Source organism: Cyanistes caeruleus, unplaced genomic scaffold (genome assembly GCF_971803275.1).
Source record: "Cyanistes caeruleus unplaced genomic scaffold, bCyaCae1.hap1.1 HAP1_SCAFFOLD_80, whole genome shotgun sequence".
Lineage (NCBI taxonomy): Eukaryota > Metazoa > Chordata > Aves > Passeriformes > Paridae > Cyanistes > Cyanistes caeruleus.
Window position 1 is genome coordinate 778,906 of NW_028255890.1, and position 18,996 is coordinate 797,901.

General features: G+C 53.1%; 1 protein-coding gene across 1 annotated transcript; it reads right to left on the reverse strand.

The window, feature by feature from the left end:
- Positions 1–10,851: 10,851 nt before the first annotated feature.
- On the reverse strand, positions 10,852–17,105 carry LOC147646764 (maestro heat-like repeat-containing protein family member 7). Its single transcript, XM_086872962.1, has 16 exons — positions 16,222–17,105; positions 15,964–16,122; positions 15,629–15,693; positions 15,362–15,511; positions 15,025–15,173; positions 14,553–14,700; positions 14,116–14,303; positions 13,889–14,026; positions 13,492–13,606; positions 13,173–13,313; positions 12,805–12,981; positions 12,512–12,667; positions 12,247–12,348; positions 11,799–11,901; positions 11,462–11,518; positions 10,852–11,177 (listed from the first exon to the last, which is right to left on the reverse strand). The coding sequence occupies exons 1-16, from the start codon at positions 16,346–16,348 to the stop codon at positions 10,978–10,980; spliced, it is 2,175 nt and encodes a 724-aa protein (XP_086729088.1). The 5' UTR covers positions 16,349–17,105; the 3' UTR covers positions 10,852–10,977.
- Positions 17,106–18,996: the final 1,891 nt, after the last annotated feature.

The window sequence follows — 18,996 nt, forward strand, 5'->3', positions numbered from 1 at the left end:
ATATTTCTGGAATTTCTTGTGTATTTGAGAGAATTTTGTTGGGCTTTTTGTTGTAATGCAGTTAGGAAAAATGGTATGACCCAAAGAATGTACCCCTAAAAATGTAGATTTGTAAGTTCTTTCCCTTATCTCGTTCTCCCCAGGTTCCCTTTTTGTTTGTGTAAATTCCCACAGCCCCTTCCCCTGTCCTGAAAAAGGAGTGCCTGTCCATACCTCTTCCTCTTTCCCTTCTGCCATCTCACCCTGAAGGATCCCAAGAAATAAAGCTGCAACTGCCATCTCAGCATAGGGAAGGAGCCTCGTTTTTAGGGCCTCGTCTGGCAAGCTAAAACTACCTCCCCAGCCTCCCTGCCCGCTGCGGGGTGGACAGAGGTAACAGAGGGGCTGGGGACTGAGTTATAATAGCAGGTGGTGTGATGAGTATGTAAGGAGTTTGCTCGTAAAAACAAGAAAATAAAGGGTTAAGCAAGATATTGGCAATTGAAAAGTTCCAAGCAGAACTGGCAGAAACTCCAAGGACATCCTGTTGTTGAGCATAACTTGTATACTCATTACCTTAGCCAGATATGGAGCTTGAAGCATAACTTGTGTATCCAATATTTTAGCCAAAAATGGAGCTTGGCTTGCAGATCAAGGGCGATGCTGTGACGAAGAGGAGCATCTTCCTCCCCACGACCACCGAAAAGCAAAACACGACCACCTAGCAACAAGCCGCGCAGAAGCAGAATCAACCCGGATGACGCAGAAACCGGAACTGAAGACACTGTAAGGGCTCTGAAGTTTGGGGAGGGGGGCGCTAGCCGTTGGTGGAGCGGTGATTCCCCGGCCGCCCAGCGCTGTTTTGCTTGCTGCCGCTTGCTAAAATAAATCCAATGATTTTTATTCAACAAGGATCTTGATTTTTTTATTAATATAATCCATAACAACCACAATTCCCTTCATTAATTAATTGACCACTCTTTCTCCCTCTTTATGCTAATTAGTCCTATTTTTAGTCTTTTGATCCTAACTTTTGTCATTTTCTCAGACAGGGTAAAAGGGGCCACTTTGGGGCCCATGGAAACTTTTCTGAGGAACATTTAGGGCAGTTTTGGGTCTGGGGAGGGAATTTAGAAAGAACTTGCGGGTCTGGAGGACACTTGGGGGAGCCAGGTGTGAAGTAGCCCCACTTTGTCCCTCCTGATTAATCCTGGCTAGCTCTGTCGAGGGGAGGGCAGGGAGGCTCTTCATGACCAAGATAAAGACCAAACAGCTGCTTTTCCCTCCGGCATAACGTCAGATGTTTATTCAGGCTGGGATCCAGGAGGAACAAAAGAGAGGGAGGAAATATTTCCCGGGTACTTTCAAACCTTGGGAGAGGGGCGGGGAGACATATAATACCAAGCAATGGGATAACATTTCAGGGACAGGGAGGGGAAGGGAAAAACACGTCACAGCTGCAGGGAGGGTTTACACAGAAACTAAAGCACACCCAGGATTGTGCACTAGCACATCTCCCCCTATTTTGTTCTATATAATTCATGAAATGAGCTTATATGACTTACTGACCTGAAGTGGCCCACCAAGTACCATTTGCAGGCTGGTGAGGGTTACTCTGGTCTGCCAGCTCTATATGGTTGACATCTGAGGTAGCTGAGATCAGCTTAATTGTGCTTTTGTATAGTATCCTGCTTAAAACTCCAAACTCCGTTAGCAAAATAATGACTAGCAGTGACAGAATAGTTTTCACTACTGAAGCCCACCACCCCGAGAGTCCCCAGTTTTTAAACAGTCCATTAAACCAGTCATCTGCTTCTTGCTTGACTTGTCCGATCATGCTTTTCATCTCTTGGAGAGTGGCATGGATGTTAGGAGCTTTCGATGTCAGATTCATGCAGCAGAGACCCTCCAACTCCTGGCACTCATGCCCGTGGAGCAATAGGAGAAAGTCTATCGCTGCACCATTTTGGAGTGTTGCCTGCCTGCTAACTTCCTCATCTTCTAGGAGGGCACTTACGGCGCTAGATGTTAAATTTGCTTGTTTTACCACCCAGCATTCTAGGTGTCCCAATTCACCTAGGGCCTTGGCTGCAGCCACCCAAAGAAGGAAAATGGATGCAGCAATTCTTTTTGGTTTGGACCAATGAAAAATCTCCGAATCACAATTCTCATCTAAATTTGTAGCACTTCTCTTCTGAATTTTCCTCGTCAAATTATTTTTATTGGTCCATTCACCAATTAATGTTTGATTAGGTGCTAACAGTGATAGACGCCCTCTGGTACACAGCCCTCCGAGGAGACAGGGTGGAATTCCTGCCCATGCGCTATCCCCACAAATGAGGAACAGTCCTTTGGGGAGGCTTTTGGGATGTGTATGAGCTGAGGAGTGCACTTTTGATGTAGCTTAGGACGTGGCACCACCTTTTTGCTGTGAATTCTTCTCAATATTGTACTATATTGTGGAAGGTTTCTTTATTAATTGGAAGACTGACCCTAAAGTGTACACAGTGTAATGCTGGAGAGGAACCCAGTAGCTCTAACTCCTGGGGTTCCTGGCTTGCCTTAGGAAAATGTGGCAGCCACTCTTTGACGGGGTTTTTAAACTCTGCTTCTATTTGAGTGCTGTGGAAATTCATTACCTGCTTCAGGAGTCAGTGTATTAAAGCGATGTGTAAATTCATCATGCTGCAATGGAATTCCTACCAGGCAGGTAGACATAGGATTTTTCGCTGCTCAAGTAGATAGACATATGTTTTCTTGATGAAGTGTTTGTGCCAGGGTCACCCAGATGTCCTGGCGTGGCTGTGCGACGATCCAGGCCGCTGTCAGGCTGCTCAGTGCGAGCACGATGACAGCAGGGTTAAGGCTCATCATGGATTTGAGTGAGAGGTAGGTTATTTCTAAAAACAAGGAAACAGACATTTTTGGAAACTTATTTACTGCCAAAGCATGCAGGTCAGAGGCTAGAAAGGTTTCTTCTTGCTCTCTTCGGTGGCGTCTTCTCTTGGAAGCAACAGCCACTCATCTCAGCTTCTCATCTCTTATTGCTGGGGCTGGATTCTTTGGAACAAAAGGTTTTACCCGTTTCTGAGGAATCCATCAGGGGCCGGCAGGGGTGGAGACACACGTGTAACCACGCCCCCAGGTGACAAGTTCATAGGGGCCCTTGGTTTGCCAAGTTTCAGGGTCCCTGATTAAAACTGGTGGACGCTGTGACAATTAAAACTGATCATCACTGTTAAAATGCCGAGTCACAGGAGGCTTCATGTTTTCAAATGAGCAGTTTAGGAAATTAATGGCAAACAGAGTTTTACAGGGTTTTTGTTGTGGAGACATCCACACTGCCTCGCTACCTTACCTGGCTAGGACTTGTTTGAGCGTCTGGTGTGCACACTCAATCACAGCTTGACCTGTGGAGGAGTGGGGGATGCCAGTTTTATGTTCCACTCCCCACTGCTGGACAAATTCCAGGAACTCCTTGGATTGATACGCTGGGCCATTATCTGTTTTAATTTCTTTAGGGATTCCCAATACAGAAAAGGCCTGTACTAAGTGTTGTTTGGCATGTACAGATTTTTCTCCTGCATGAGCAGAGGCATACACTGCTCCTGAGTATGTATCAATGCTCACGTGTACATACTTAAGGTGACCAAAACTGGGGATGTCAGTGATATCTGTTGGCCACACTTCACAGCTTTCAATTCCTCGGGGATTAACCCCCAGGCCTAATGATGGCACTGCCTGGAGCTGACAACTGGGACAGGTAGCCACGATGGCTTTAGCCTGACCCCGTGTCAGCTGGAGCTGATGAATCAGTCCTGGCACATTTTGATGGTATCGCTGGTGACTTATCTTTGCCTGTTGGAACACATCTGGGAGACGTGCCTTTTCAGCTGGGGCAGCAAGGGAATCAGCCTCCCGGTTTCCCTCAGCGATTTCACCTGGCAATGGGGTATGCAACTTTATATGCATCACATAGAAAGGTTGTTCTCGATTTGAAACCAAATAAATCAGTTTTGAAAGCAATCTAAAGAGATGTTCGTTCTCAATGTCCTTGAGAACTGCCTGCTCCGCTCTGGACACCACTCCTGCTACGTAGGCTGAGTCAGTAACCAAATTAATCGGTTCTGAAAACTTCTCAAAGGCTCTTATGGCCGCAGCCAGTTCAGCTATCTGGGGTGACCCCTCTACAAACTCAACATCAGCTTCCCAAAGCTGAGTCTGTGGATTTCTCCAAGTCATCACCGACTTGTGAGATGTCCCAGATGCATCAGTGAACACTGTGAGAGCTTTGAGTGGCCTTTGGCTCCTTTTCTCACAAGGAATGAGGTGGAATTCCTCATGAAACAATTTGTGTGCTGGCGCATGAACTGAAATTTGCCCACTAGAGCTGTCCAGAGCAAACTGGAGGGTAGCATTGCTCTGCAGCAGATGCTCAAACATCTCTTTGGTCAGTCTCTCAGGGGAGTTTTTGCCTTCTCCAGAGAGCCTGACTGGGAGGTGAATACACATAAAGTCACAACCTGCCAGTTCATGCAGCCTTACCCTGGCCAACTGAATCAGCTGAGCCATCAGCTCTTGTGGCTTGGTGATAGTTTTGGGTCATTGATGGGAGAGGAAAACCCATTCTGTTATTAAGAGTGGATCTCTCTGCCCCTCGGCCCACTGGAATATTAACCCAGGTAGGTGTGGCAATTTGCCCAGGACAATAAATTTGAAAGGCAGCTCAGGTTTGAAGCGATGTGCCTGTCTTTCTGTCAAGGCCTTTTGTGCCTTTTCAATCACAATTTTTGCTTCTGGAGTCAGCTCCCTGGGAGACAGCAGCTCTCTCTCCCCTTTCAATAAATTGAGCAGGGGGCCCAGGTCCTCATTGGTGAGACCTAGCCGGGGTCTGACCCAGTTTAGTGACCCGCATAGGGAATGGAGATCTGCTAGAGTTTTAGGATTACCAATAATTTCCAATTTTTGTGCAACAACCATCCTTGCGGTAATTTCCAGGCCCAGGTATTTCCAAGGTGGCATCCTTTGAACTTTGTCTTCCTGCAATTGGAATCCAGCAGAGGTTAAAACTTTAACCACTAGGTCAAGGGTGTCTTGCAGCATGTTGTGTTTGGGACAGCATACCAAAACATCGTCCATGTAATGCAAAATGATGGCATCTCTCTTTTCAGCACGCACTGAGGACGGCAAAGACCCCACATACCACTGGCAGATGAAGGGGCTTGCTTTCATCCCCTGAGGTAATAACTGTCCAGTGGTACCCTTTCATTGGGGCTTCTCGGTTAATTGTGGGAATGGAAAAGGCAAACCTTGGCGCATCAGCTGGGCGCAGGGGAATTTGAAAAAACCAATCTTTAATATCCAGTACTGCTAGTAGCCAATTTTGTGGTAACATAGTTGGGGATGGCATACCTGGTTGAAAAGACCCCATGTCCTCTATTTTTTTGTTTCTTTCTCTCAAATCCTGAAGGAGGTGCCATTTATCCTTCCCTGGCTTTTTTATTACAAACACCGGGGAATTCCAAGGGCTGGTTGTTTCTACTATGTGTCATTTGGCCAATTATTGTTCTACTAACTTTTCTAGCGCCCCAAGTTTTTGTCTGCTGAGAGGCCACTGGTTCACTCAAACTGGATTATTATCTACCCAAGTGTCTTGGGTAGATTAGGAGGTTAAATTGTATCCCCATTCATCCACCTAACCCAGACACAGGTTTTGTATTCTTAAAATTTCATCTAAGAGTAAAAGTGAGTGGAAAAGAAGCACCGAGTCTGTTATCAGAGACTGTACTTGCTCCCCCCGCATCGGGAGTTTTGACTTCCACACAGACAGACAACAAGACGCAGATCGCTTTGGCTTTCCAGCTAGCCGGAGCAGAGAGGTCTTCCTGGACTGTTTTCTTTCCCTTTTTCTGAAACGAATCGAACCTGCTCTGAACTGGGGACTCGAGGGAGCACCGGGAGCTTGCACCCGTGGACTACCGGGAGCCCAGACTGGGCAGCGGCATTTTCCAACACCAGAGAGACTGATAACAGAGCAAACACCCACAGCAAAGAGACCCTCTGAAGTTTGTCATCTCTTCTGAACGGCAAGAGGTTTTGTAATTTGATATCGTTCATTCTTGTGCCGGGTAGTGCTGTGGATGTGAAATAAACAGGTTTTTTCCACTTCACTCAGAGAAATCTCTTCCCGAACCGGTTGGAGGGTGGGAGAAAAGGGCCACGTGGGTTTGCTTCCCTGGGGGAGCCCCACTGGAGGTTTTCTCCCAAATCTGCCCTAAACCAGGACACCAAGATAACTTTTGGACCGGACACTCTACAGTGGCCTCCATCAAAAATCCAGAGGTGTCTCAGGAATTGATAATTTCACTCCCCACTGGGACATGGTATCTCTTCCCCACAGCGGGCACTTGTAGTCAATAACAAAAGGTCGGACACTAGCTAACCTACCCTCCGGACCTTCAATCTGGACGATACCTTTAGCAATTTTAGCCAGTTTCATTCCTCCAACACCCTGTATTTTTCCTGCCATGGGTTACAGTTCCCAATGTGAGGGCCACACCTTTTCAGGTATGATAGTCACATCTGCCCCAGTATCAATTAACCCTTCTACATGGAGATGTTCTGATTTATGTGTTAAGTTCCATCCCATAATGGGTTTGTCTTCACCCACTACTTCTGCCCAGTAGACTCCTGGTGCTTTGTCATCTACTGGGATTTCTGTTGGAACAGGGATCACCTGGGCTATTACCTGCCCTTTGTCTACATAGAAAGGTGGTTGAGGGCACCTAGCTAAGAGAGTGAGGTGTGTTAGGTCTCCCTTAATTGTCATGGGAGCCACCTCAATCTCTATTGCTGAATGTGCTGTGTCTCCAATAGCAAAATACCTACTATCCAGTCCAGACGGGTCTTGTGAATTATCCTGCAAGTCTACTCCAATGACAGTCCAACGATCAGATCTGAAGCAAAAAGCTTTAGAAGTTATGTCGTGGTTTTAAACCAGTAACTAAGAAAATTACTTATTTCTTGCTGTGAGATATGGATTAGAACAAGAGCAAAACAGGCATAAAACTTAAAAGGAATAAAGAACGTTTATTCACAAACTACAATAATAAGAACAACAGAATAAACTTCCAGAAAAACCTTTTTTATCCCCCACTACCCACTATTCCCTTGTTCACATGACCACAGAGACAAAAACTTTGGAGCTTGGATGGTTAGAACAGTCCCAATTCCTGCTACAGTCTTTTCACCAGGCTTTGTAGAGAAACAGAAGTCTCTTTCTGTTAATTTATGGAGTTTCTCACTAGAAAACTACTTCTGTTATAGTTTTCTATTGCCCTGATGTCAGCTGCCCAGAACTGCTGTTATCAGAGCTCACTCCTCCCACTTCACATCACTCTGAAGTGTGTATGGGCCATGAGTCTAGGGATGGCATTTTAAGGACGAGTTATTCAAAAGCAAAAGTCTTCTTCATCTGTCTCTGTAAGCTTCACTAGAAAACAGTTTTCTCATTGCCTCTCAAGGCTTCAAATCCTCCAGCACTTCACTGTACCACAATTACTCTACTTTTTACTCAAAATTTACACTTTGAACACTTTATTCCTCCCTACATACTCTATCATGAATTAAAGGAGTCCTTTCAGGACTTTATTGTCCATCTCCATAGCTTGAACAGAAAAATATTTCATCTTAATTAAAGCATCTCCTTATTCTCTACCTTTTCTCAAGCTTCTTTTCTTTTCTGTCACTGGTAGTTTATAAAGTCTCTTTTCATGTTGATCACTCTCTTTTTCCCTCTCTGGATAAAAAGATTAATCTGCAAGTCTCATCTGGGTAATGAAAGGGTTAAAATCTTGCCCAGGCTTTGTAGATGGTTCTGTGACTTCTGTCAGTGCAGGAGCTGGAGCTGTCATTGATAGAAGATTCCTCATGGCTGTTCTGGAAAGTGTAGTCGCCGCCTTAGCCTGCCGCAGGTTCAGAGCCTCTTTCTTTCTTCACTCGGCAGTCTCTAGTAAATTTAGTCACAGCAAAACCTGCAGCCGAGCCAGAGATCGGCTTGGCTTGGCCAGAGCCCGGGGAAAGCCCCCCGCAAGCCCCCATCTCCCGGCCGAGAGCCGCTGGGTCCAGCCCAGCCCCCGCCCGGCCACATGGCCGGGCAGAGAACGGGAGGCCTGGAGCTCTGTTACCTTTCACAGCCAGGAAACAAAGAGCCCAAGAGTGCTCTGACTTTACATCTTAAGGTAGGGTTCACAAGTTGATCTCCCTTTTCAATGCTCAAAACTGCTGTCAATTCCCAGTAATGACCGATAATTGGTCAGGAGAAAAGACTCTCATCAGCCACCAGCAACTTCAACTTCCTTAGCTCTTAAAACCACCTTAAAGGTAAAGTCACCTCATGACAAGTTACAAATCACTTACTGAATCACTTTTGCGGTTGCCAGACCTTATTAGGCAAACGTTCCTCACAATTATATTTCTGCAGCCTCTCAGCCCGCTCCCTTTCCTCCCCTTTTCCCATTAAAATAGAGTCTTTTTTCTACTTCAGGTCTGTCATTTTTATGTCTCTGCGCTTGACAGAAAAGCGCTGAGACTTTAGTTTCTTGGTTGACTGGCTAGAGCTTCTTTCTAGTGTTTCCCTTGTTGCTGGGTTTGAGGACAGTTCCTTGCAAAATGTCCTGGCCTCTTGCACTGGAAACAGACGATGTGCTGCAGCTGTTCTGGTGACATCTGTGGCTTATTCATTCCTGCTGTCACTGCTGCCACTGTCCTTGGGTTGCCTGGTTTCTTGCCGTGTACGCTGTACAAGTCTGCTTTCTGGGCACATGGCTTCAATCATATCTGCTATGGTGGGTGGAGGGTTAATAGGTAGACTCAGAATTGCTCTACGACAAGCGTCGTTGGCATTTCTTTGGGCCATTTCTTGAAGCAGTTCTGTCTGGGCCACTGGTTCTTTAACTTGTCTCTGTATCTGTAGTCTCAGTCGATCTACAAACTGTAAGAAACTATCAGATGGCAGCTGGTTAATATTAACATAACTGACTTGAATATCAGCTGCTATTGTATACTACAGGAGCCGCTGTTAGCATACCTTCATCTTCTCCAGGGCTGGTATTCCCTGGGTTTCTCTGCCTGCACCCCCCCACGCCGGGCTCTGGGGGCTCCATTCCCTTACCAAGCCTGTGGAGAGACCCAGCTCCTCCCCTGCAGGAGCCAGGCGGGGGCCCGCACCCTGCCACGCCAGGCTCGGTAGGCTGGCACCCCCCCATCGGGAGGCAGGGCCGGGACACCCCTCTCCCTGCCCCTCTGCAGGAGCAAGGGGTGTAACTCTCTCTCTCCCTGCCCCTTCTCCCTGGGGAACAGGGGCCGGAGGGATAAGTGGATACAACACGGACTCAAAGTATCTAGACACAGGAGGCCCATACTTGCTGGAATAATCCAAATTGCAGGTTTATTGTCTGTCGTCCATCCGGGGCAAGAAAGAGACAGAAATGCCCTGGATCTTATCTCTTATACAAAGGGGTGGGGGTGATCGGGGGATACAGAGAGGATACAGCCAATGGGAAGGGGGAAGGGAGAAGGTTCTCAGGTAGGAACTAACATTACACAAAACAGAGGTGAGTTTTACTCTTGGGAGATACCAAGATTTATAGACGCACTACAACAACACATGACAGGTGGAAGGCGAGCCCGCCCTCAAGCACGCCCATCCAAGTCAGTCAGGGGCACAGGCTGCAGCTGAAGCTGCCAAGCGTTGCTGTGAGGCTGGCAAGTGAAGAGAAAGCCATTGTGGTCAATTCTGCTGAAGCCTTTTGCCAAACCAAAGGCAACTGTGCCCACAGCCTCCCCCTGTTTGGCACTCAGCTGCTGCAGACGCCTCACTGTGCAGGTGCCGACGTTGGGGCTGCTGCTGTTTCTGTGCACACTCTGCTGCTGTTCCTGTGCACACTCTGCTGCTGTTTCTGTGGGCTCCTGAGTCGCTTCAGCAGCAGCAACTGGGCAGCCCTGCTGGAGGAGACATCACCACCCTCCCCTTGGTGGCAGCAGCTCTGCGGACCCCGAGCTCTGTGTCAGGGGAGCCTCAGTCACAGCACCGTGCCCTGGGCAGCCGCGAGGGCCCGGGCTGGCGGCCAGCCCTGCCTCTGCCCACTGCCCCTTATCGCAGGCACCCAGTGGCCATGGGCCGGCAGCACCCCCCTGCCCTGCATGTCCCCAGCCAGCCCAGCCTGGGTACACCTTGGGCTGTCCACACCCTCCTGGAGGGGTGTTGTCCCAGCCTCGAGGGCTTCTGCTGCAGGCCTGGGAGACATTCTGGGGAAGTGCCAGGTCGGCCGGCTGTCAGGAAAAAGGTGGCTGCCCAGGGGCTGCTTATGCCCTCTGACACCCAATTCCTCAGGTCTTCCCACCGGTCCGGCCTTTCAGGGGCCTCCTGTCCCCTTTGGAGCCTCCAGCCTCCACACATGCCCCTCACGCCTTCCCACGCTTTTGTCCCGCCTGGGCCTCCACAGACCCTCATCCATTTACAGCCTCCCAGTGCCCTGTTCCCTCAGAGTCTCCCCCAGCGTGGACCAGCAGCAGCGCCACAGCCCCACAGGAGCTCCAGAGGAGCAGGATCAAGAGGCACCTGGGAGCCCTCAGCAACCCAGCCAGCACCACACGGGCACGAGGACACAGATGGCGGCGCTTCCTGGCTGAGACAGCGTTTGTGCCTTCAGCAGAACCACCAAAGGCCAAGGGTTTCTGGCCATTTTCCCTGCACCGCTGCATGCCTGGGCAGCTTGCTGAGCTGTGATTCCCCAAGTGGAATCACATTTTCCCCGCTTCCTCTATGCCCTGTACACCATGGGCAGCAAGATAAAGGTCTTGGGAAGTGACTGCCTATTATAATATATACTATATTTATATCCTAAAAGAAAATGAAAAGAAGAAAAGAACAATATTTAAGAAACAAAAAAAAATCCCTGGTGGTTCAGGTGGCCCCAGCAGACAGAGCCTGCCGGGTCAGTTGCCAGCAGAGCTCCAGCAGCGCAGCCAGCTGAGGCCCAACAGACGAGGCCGTGTCCTCCATGCCCTGCGCAGCTCAACTTGCAGGTTCTCCAAGATGGAATATTGAGCCGTCTCTACTGCCTGGGTGATGTAAAATGTTTGAATTGCCAGGTTTCCGATGGCAGGGCTGGTGTCACAAACCACGTTCTTAAGGGCTGGAAGAGAGATGAACAGAGCCACGGTCAGATTCCCAGACCTGCAGAGGCCCACAGAGAACCCCCGGCCAGGGCCATCCCAGCCGGCTCTTGCCATGGCCAGCAGGGAGCAGGGACCAAGGGGATCAGCCCGAAGCTGCTGGCCACGAATGCCCCACGTGAAACCTCGGAGTGATCCACCCACGCCGCCCCTCATCCGCACATTGAGCAGAGACCTTCGCAGACAGTCCAGGACTTGCAGCTCCACCCAGCAGCCCCGCTGACAGCCCGCTGCCCTCACTCACATTTGTAAATTAGCTGCAGGTCTTCTTTCTGCCGCCTCAGGAGCCGCCCGGCCATCCCTGGGAACACAGAGCCTGTCAGGGCCCCAGCGGCACAGCTCCCTGCCAGCGGCGCTGCCAGCCTTGTGGCCACACGCCCTCCCGCCCCGGCAGGGCTCAGCCCGGGCCCGTGCCGCATCCTGACTCAGCCCAAGGGCACGGCTGCCAGAGGCCGGCAGCAGCAGCCCCGAGGGCAGGCGGGGCTCCAGGGCACCGGGCCCGGGTGCCGCTGCCGGGGCAGCAGTCGGGGCCGGGGCCGAGCTGTGGCGGGGCGGGGAGGGAGCCCGGGCTCGTGGCTCACCAATGAACCTGATGGCCGCCGCTCGCAGGGGCTCCTGTGGGCTCTGCAGGTACGGCAGGGCCCGACGCAGGTCCTCCGCCGCTCGGTTCCTGTCCTGTGCCAGCTGGAGAGAGCGGCAGGAGGGAAGGGTTGGCGCGGGCTCTGCCCCTCGGCCAGGCGCTGCCTGCCCGGCCAACCCTGAGGCCCGGCCAGCAGCCGCTGGCGCCGAGCTCTGCAAGGGGCAGAGGGCCGGCTGCTGCCCAGGGAGCCGCGGTGCCGCCCTGCCCTGCAGCCCCAGTGGATCGGGGCTCCATCGGAACCAGGCTCAGGACCACAGGAGCCTGAAGAAGAAGCCGTGCGGCCCCCGGGTGCAGCACTGGGCAGGGGCGCAGCTGCCAGCCCCACACACCGAGCGCTGGGGACAGGGGGCTTCTCCAGGCTGAGGCTGGGCCTTCCAAGCCGTCCTTACCAGGCACTCGGTGATCATCCACAGCTTCTTCTTTTTCACAGGTCTTTCAAGATCTCTCCTCTTCAGGAACTCGGCCGCACAAAGCAGCGTTGCCCAAGAAGCCTGGAGAGCAGCAGAGACCCGCAGATGGCCCCACAAGTCAGGACACAGGACCCGCCCGCATTCGTGTGCCAAGGCCAGGAGGAGGCTGCAGCCGGCAAGGTGCCAGGGCAGGAGGCGGCCGAGCCCCCTCCCCGGGTGACAGCAGCAGCCCAGGAATCCTCACCTCTGCCACCTGCTGGTTCTCGTCATGGCAGTGGAAGAAGAGAGGCAGCAGGCTGTGGTGCACGTGTGACTTCAGGGCCTTTTTTTCCTTTTCTGTTAGAAGAGTCATCAATGATCGGAAGAATAATATGGACACCAGCTGCACCTGGCTATTATTCTATATGAAAGGAAGGAAGGAAAAAAGACCTCAGCCCTGACTGCATGGGGCTCAGCAGGGCGCAGGCCTGAGAATCCCCAGGGCACCAAGTGTCTGGGCAGCAGCCAGTGGCCTCGGCTGGGGGCACAGAGCCTTACGTGGTCAAAGAGTGGCAGGAGCGCCTCAGCCAGCTGCAGGGCAATGGGGCTGGGTATCAGCATGTCCTTGTCCAAGACGATAAAGCTGAGCACCATGACTGTCATCCTGACTATCTCTGCATCTGCATCCCACAGGAAATCTACAAGACTTTCAGTCAGGCTCCGCATTTTTTCAGCCTGTGTGGAAGACAAGTCTGTGAAACGCCACCCTGCTGCCACAGGGCCAAGAGGCCAAAGGCCTGTCCCAAAGCACTCAGGAAGAAGCAGGAGGCAGGAGAGCTGGCAGCAGCTGCCTCGGGGCCCGAAGCCCAGCCGAGCCCAAGGGACTGCGTTTCCCAGCGCAGCTTCAGCCACTGCCCACTTCTCACCATCGAGGGATCATCAATCAACTTGAAAAGGGCCCTGAGCGCCAGGTGACGCTTGTCCCTGCTCTCGCTCCGCAGGTGCCTTGAGAAGATTTCCAGGACTCTGTTAGCGCTGCGTTCGCTCAAGTCCAGGTAGTCCAGGATCTGAAAGGCACAGGGCAGTGACAGGGGAGGCAGCCGGCAGGAGCCCAGAAACAAGACAGGAAACAGGGCCCGGGCAGCAGCACAAGGCATGGGCACCGTCCCAGGCAGCTGCAGCTATGAGAGGGCAGAGAGGTGGCAGGCAGCTCTGCAGGGAGGCACTTTTGGCCATCAGGCTCACCTCCACAAGGAATGCCAGGGCAGGCAGATCCCAGCGTGCCTCCTGTGTGCTGAGCAGCTGGAGCAGGTAGGGAACGATGCGGGAACACAAGGGGATAGAGGCAGACGACATCTCCCTGCCAGGGTGAAAAAGTAGCCCAGACTGTGAGCTGGGAGGACAAACATCTCCCAGGACTGATTGACAGAGTTCACATCTTTGAGCACCATCCTGCAAGGATAGGGGACCTGGGCTCTTGGGGAGGTGACTCCTTGTGGGCGCCCTCCTTTCCCAGCCTTTTCCAGTCTCCCTAGCCGTCCCTCGGTGACGAGGCCCTCTGGCCCACGACAGTGGGGACTGTGTTGGGCAACCTCAGCACGGGGCACAAATGCCAGAGGCAGTGGGGAGAAGGGGGTCTCACCTGGCCAGCAGACCCACGGCATAGTGGTGGGTGTCAGCAGAGAGCAGCTTGTCCCAGCCACGCTTGTGTTCCATTTCCACCACCACTTCCTCACGATGCATTTGGCACAGCAGGGACTTCAGGGCCTGCACTGCAAAGCTGTGTGCACAGCAAAGCCCAGGTCACGCTGGGAGCACTGGCTCGTGCCGTGGAGACATGGCAGGGACAGGAGGAGTGGGATAGAGCACCTGTTGGGGCTGATGGCAAGGCCGTGTTGCTCCTGGCATCCCTTCCAGAAGGCATTGAGATCCTCTGGCATCTCCAAAGTGCTGAAGAACACTTGGAAGAGCAGATGCACAAAGAGGCGGGGGAAATGCACCGTCACTACATGTGGGACGCAGGGCATCTGAAGGATCTTCCACATCAGCACAGTTGCCTGCAGAGGACAGAGAACCCTGAGACAGCGCTCAGTGCCGAGGTGTGCGGGTGGCAGGGCCTGAGTGTGGCAGGGAGCGGTCAGGGGAAACCCCTGGGGAGCTCCACGCCTGGTGCCCCTGAAGCTGCCCCTAGGCCAGGTTTCAGCCCAGTGCCTGAGGCAGGGAGATGCAGTTGGGGAAGGAGGAAACTGAGCTGCTGAAGAGGTGGCTTGCCAGGGGCTGAGCAAAGGCCAGTTGCAGAAACTCACAGCCAGGGCAAAGACACCCGTGTTGTCTCCATCAGAGGTGCGCGTGCTGTGCTCTGGCCAGTTCCCCAGCACATCGAGGACTATCCGGTATGCCCGCTCCGCTGTCCTGGGCGAGCACAAGATGGTCTTCCACATGGTCATAGCAGCTCTGCAGGGCGACAGCTCTGTCTCACGGGGGTCTCAGACACATCCCCGTGGCCTGGGCAGCAGTGGGGGGGAGCTGAGCTTGCTGCCAGCTCTGCCTCTGCCTGCTGCCCCTCGCCAGCAGCAGCAGCCAGGCAGCCCAGCCCTGTGGGGACAGGGCCCTGAGGGCCATGGCATGGCAGCAGGCTCGGGGACCGATGTAGCAGGGCTGGGAAAGGTCCCAGGTAGACAGGACCCTGGAAGTCTCTGTTGGTCAGACACCTGGGCCAGGCTGTGCAGGCTGATGGGCTGAGGAGCCCTGAGCCCTCTGGGCACGTGGGCCCCGTACCTGTCACACGTTGGGGCCACACGCAGGAGAGCAATGACCACGTCAGCGGGCTGTGCCTCGCTCAGATCCAGCAGGGTCCTGTTCAGCCTGTGCTCAGAGAACTGATTGGCCATGAGCCACTGGTGGATGTACCTCACCATGGCAGGCACCTGGAGAAAGCACAAGGGGAGACTTGGAAAGCTGCCACAGGGAGTCAGGAATGTCCCCAGCTTCCCCAGAGAAGTGCTTCCCTTCTCAGCACGCTGCAATGGCCTCAAAGGCTTCGAGTGATCAGCAAGCGTGGCTTGGGAGGCCAAGCGATCCCTGGAGGATCAAACCCTGGCCACAGGCTGCTTACTTGCTTTTGACTGTAAAAACCCTCCTCTACAAGCATATCCAGCAGGGCAGCAGTGGCCTTGGTGTTGAAGATGTATGAATAAGGTCTGAGCCCAGTGGCCATGGCGCTGGTCCCTTCTTCCCGAATTCTCTTGATGAAGCTGCAAACCAGCTGTAGGAGAAGGGCAGGGGACAGAAACATCGGGGATGTTCCATGGAGTGCTCCAGGCGTGCTGCTGGGCTGAGCAGTGCCAGCAGGCCCAGCCCAGTTGGGGATGGCTGCAGGTACCTGCGCTGTTCTGCGGAAGAGGCCACCGCCAAGGTCCTGCTCTTGTGTCTGGGCCATGGCTGCATCTGGCAAAGAGCAGCCAGAGCTGAGGGGCTGCGGGAGAGGCCGGAGAACGCAGCCCAGCCCTGCGATCCCCAGGCAGGGACAGCCCCGCGGATGCCCCAGGGGATGGAGCACGGCCACTGCTGGGGGGGCAGCCCCAGCCCCTCTTTTATGCTGTCCATGGGTGTGTCTCCACAGGACAGGGTGGGATGGGATGAGATGGGATGCAATGGGATGGGATGGGGCCAAGATGGCCGCAGGCACCAGCCCTGTGGCCCAGCTCTGCCACTCACCCTCCTCCAGCGGCCGGAACTGCTGCACCTCTTCGGTCTCTGGTGCTGGGGCAGCTCCAGGGCCTTCTTCCTCTTCCTCCTCCTCCTCCTCCTGCACCCAGGCCAGCTTGGGCACTCTTGGGGGTCGCTGCTCCATATCATCTTCAACACTCTCCCATCCTTTCCATAGGAACAGCACCAGGGGATGGCATGGCATGCAATGGGATGGGGCCAAGCTGGCAACAGGCGCTAGCCCTAAGGCCGAGCTCTGCAACTCACCCTGCCGTGGTGCCTGGAACTCCTGCACCTCTTCAGTCTCCTGTGCCAGGACAGCTCCAGGGCCTTCTCCTTCCTCCTCCTCCTCAACCCAGGCCAACTTGGGCACTCTTGGAGGTCGCTGCTCCATGGCAGGGACTGGATTTATAGCTACTTGCAGGAGAGATGGCTCAGAAAAGCTCCGAGTCAGCAAGTCCTGCAGTCGTGCCTGGAAGGCACCTGCAAGACTCAAGTCCGGGCAAGACGGCAGGACAGCGAGTCCTGCACTTGTGTCTTGAGGGCTCCTGCCACAAGGACAGGAGGCTCCTCGTCAAGGTTTGAGGTCTGGTCTCAAGGGCAGTGACTCCAGGGGTGGGCGGCACCTCGGAAAAGCTCCGGGTCACCAAATCCCACGGTCTGCCTTGAGAGAATCTTGAGAAGCCTCGGCAAGGCCACAGGTCAGCAAGTGCTGCAGTCGTGCCTGGAAGGCACCTGCAAGACTCAAGTCCTGGCAAGACGGCAGGACAGCAAGTCCTGCACTTGTGTCTTGAGGGCTCCTGCCACAAGGACAGGAGGCTCCTCGTCAAGATTTGAGGTCTGGTCTCAAGGGCAGTGACTGCAGGGATGGGCAACACCTCGGAAAAGCCCCGGGTCACCAAGTCCCACGGTCTGCCCTTGACAGAACCTTAAGAAAGAAGCCTCGGCAAGGCCACAGGTCAGCAAGCCCTGTGGTCTGGCCTCGAGGTCACCTGTTGGAATAACGCTTCGGAAAAGCTCCGGGTCCGACACAAACGAGTGTGCTGTGCGGGGGCTCCTCACAGCACCGCTCTGATGCGTCCTGTCCCGTCGCGTGCACCGAGCACTGTGGCGTGGTCCTGTCACCGCCAGCTCCTATGCCACCACATGTCACAAAGGGCCCTCTGACACCCTGTCCCTTTCCATCCCATGGTGACCATATGTCACAAAGGGCCCTCACGCACCCTGCCAGCTGCCCTGGTTCCCCCTGCCCCCATCCCCCCAAAAATGGCCCAGGTTGGGAGGAATCTCTTGCCCAAAGGGTCTAAGACAGCCCAACAGGATCTTTAGGAATGCCTCAAACCATCAGCCAACGCTGCCCTGCTCTGCAGGCTCAGGGCAGCAGAAGGAGCCCCCAGGGCTGCCGACGCAGCCGCAGCAGGAAGGGCACGGGGCCTTGCACAGAAGCTGGCACGGCCTCCTTGGGACACGTCCCAGCTGGTGGCCATTCTAAACCTGCAGGTGTGACACAGACAAGGAACGTGTGGGCCAGGGCACGAATGCTGCTCTGAGCCCTGGGGCCCGGCCAGCACTGAAATCAGCAGGTGTGGCAGAGTCCCCGCCAAGGCAGACCTGCCACCCCACCCGAGCCCTGGCAGTGCTGGCACTCGTCTCCTGCCCCAGAGACCTGTACCCCTGGGGGGCTTCTGTGCCAGAGGGCAGCCAAAGCCCACATCTTTTTAGAATTTTTCCAAAGCCTGCCGACTGTTTTCAAGGTTTTCTTCCTATTTTCTCCCTAGTGCACAATCTCCAGAAATTGTGCTTTTCCATCCTTTTGCATTTATTAAATTGACCTGCAATGACCAATCAATCAAAATCCTGGGAAAACTTGAACTTCAGGTTGAACCCAGGCAAAATATTTCTCTCCGACACTTGAAGCCATGAATTGCCAAGTACTGTCCCCGCTGTCACACCCTGTCCCCTGTAGGTGTGCTGATGCCATTTCAAAGGGGTTGCCAATGAAAACCAGTTTGAAGATTTTTGTAGTTTCCACATTGGCATTCAAATCCTTGACTAGAAAAATCACATGTCAAAATTTCTAGGATTCTTCCATACCAAAGCTGTCATCTTCACCCTGGATTTTAGAGTGTCTGAACAGTCACACAAGGTTTTAGTTTTAGACACTACAGAAGAAGTCTTTGCTGTTGGGCTATACCATGACATCAGCATATAGTCCTGATGATTCCTTTAGGCAGGAGCAGCAAACACAAGAATGAGCCAAACAAGCTATTCCTGTGTTCTCATGTCCTGCACAGCAGTAACTGGGAATTCAAGAATGGATTCAGGAAGCAATGGGTGCACAGGGAGCCACAAAGACTTTGGGATGCTGAAATGGACCAGCCTGGTGCCTGTGCCTGGGCTGCACCGGGCTGAGCTCCAACTGGACGATCTAACAATGGCTGAATGGACACACCGTGGGCCACAGGAGACTCCTGCTCCCAGTTCTGTGAGCTACAATATTCATTTGTGATTCACCAGATGATTTTTTCATCTTTGCTTGAAATCCAGGAGAGGAAAAGGTCAACATGGAGAAGTGTTCTTCCAATTCTAGTGACAGTTGTGTCTGCACACCACCTGTGCCCATGGCAGGGTGGTTGGAAGTGGATGATGTTTATGATACTTTGCAACACAAAATGTTCTGAGATTCTGTGATTCTCCAAGTGGAGTGGAAAACTAAGCCATGTAAGTCCCTGCTTTTTTTCAGTGCATGCTGCTTACTCCTTTGTTCCAAGCAAGTCCAGGATTCTGTTTCATGTGTCTTTAAGGGGCCTGGACAGAAGAGAGGGAGGGCAGCTGCAGCAAAGGGCTCATGTCCCATCAGAGTCTCTTACTCTCTCTCTCACGATGGCGCTGATGCCGCTGCCTTGGGACACCTGAGTGTGGAAGGCGAGCCCGCCCTCAAGCACGGCCATCCAAGTCAGTCAGGGGCACAGGCTGCAGCTGAAGCTGTCAAGCGTTGCTGTGAGGCTGGCAAGTGAAGAGAAAGCCATTGTGGCCAATTCT

Excerpts from the sequence above, each read along its gene's own strand:
- LOC147646764 (XM_086872962.1), bottom strand. The coding sequence starts at position 16,348 with ATGGAGCAGCGACCTCCAAGAGTGCCCAAGTTGGCCTGGGTTGAGGAG. Across the intron at positions 14,701-15,024 it reads GTGGCCCCAACGTGTGACAG|AGCTGCTATGACCATGTGGA; the intron begins GTACGGGGCCCA and ends GTCGCCCTGCAG. Across the intron at positions 11,519-11,798 it reads GGCGGCCATCAGGTTCATTG|GGATGGCCGGGCGGCTCCTG; the intron begins GTGAGCCACGAG and ends CTGTGTTCCCAG.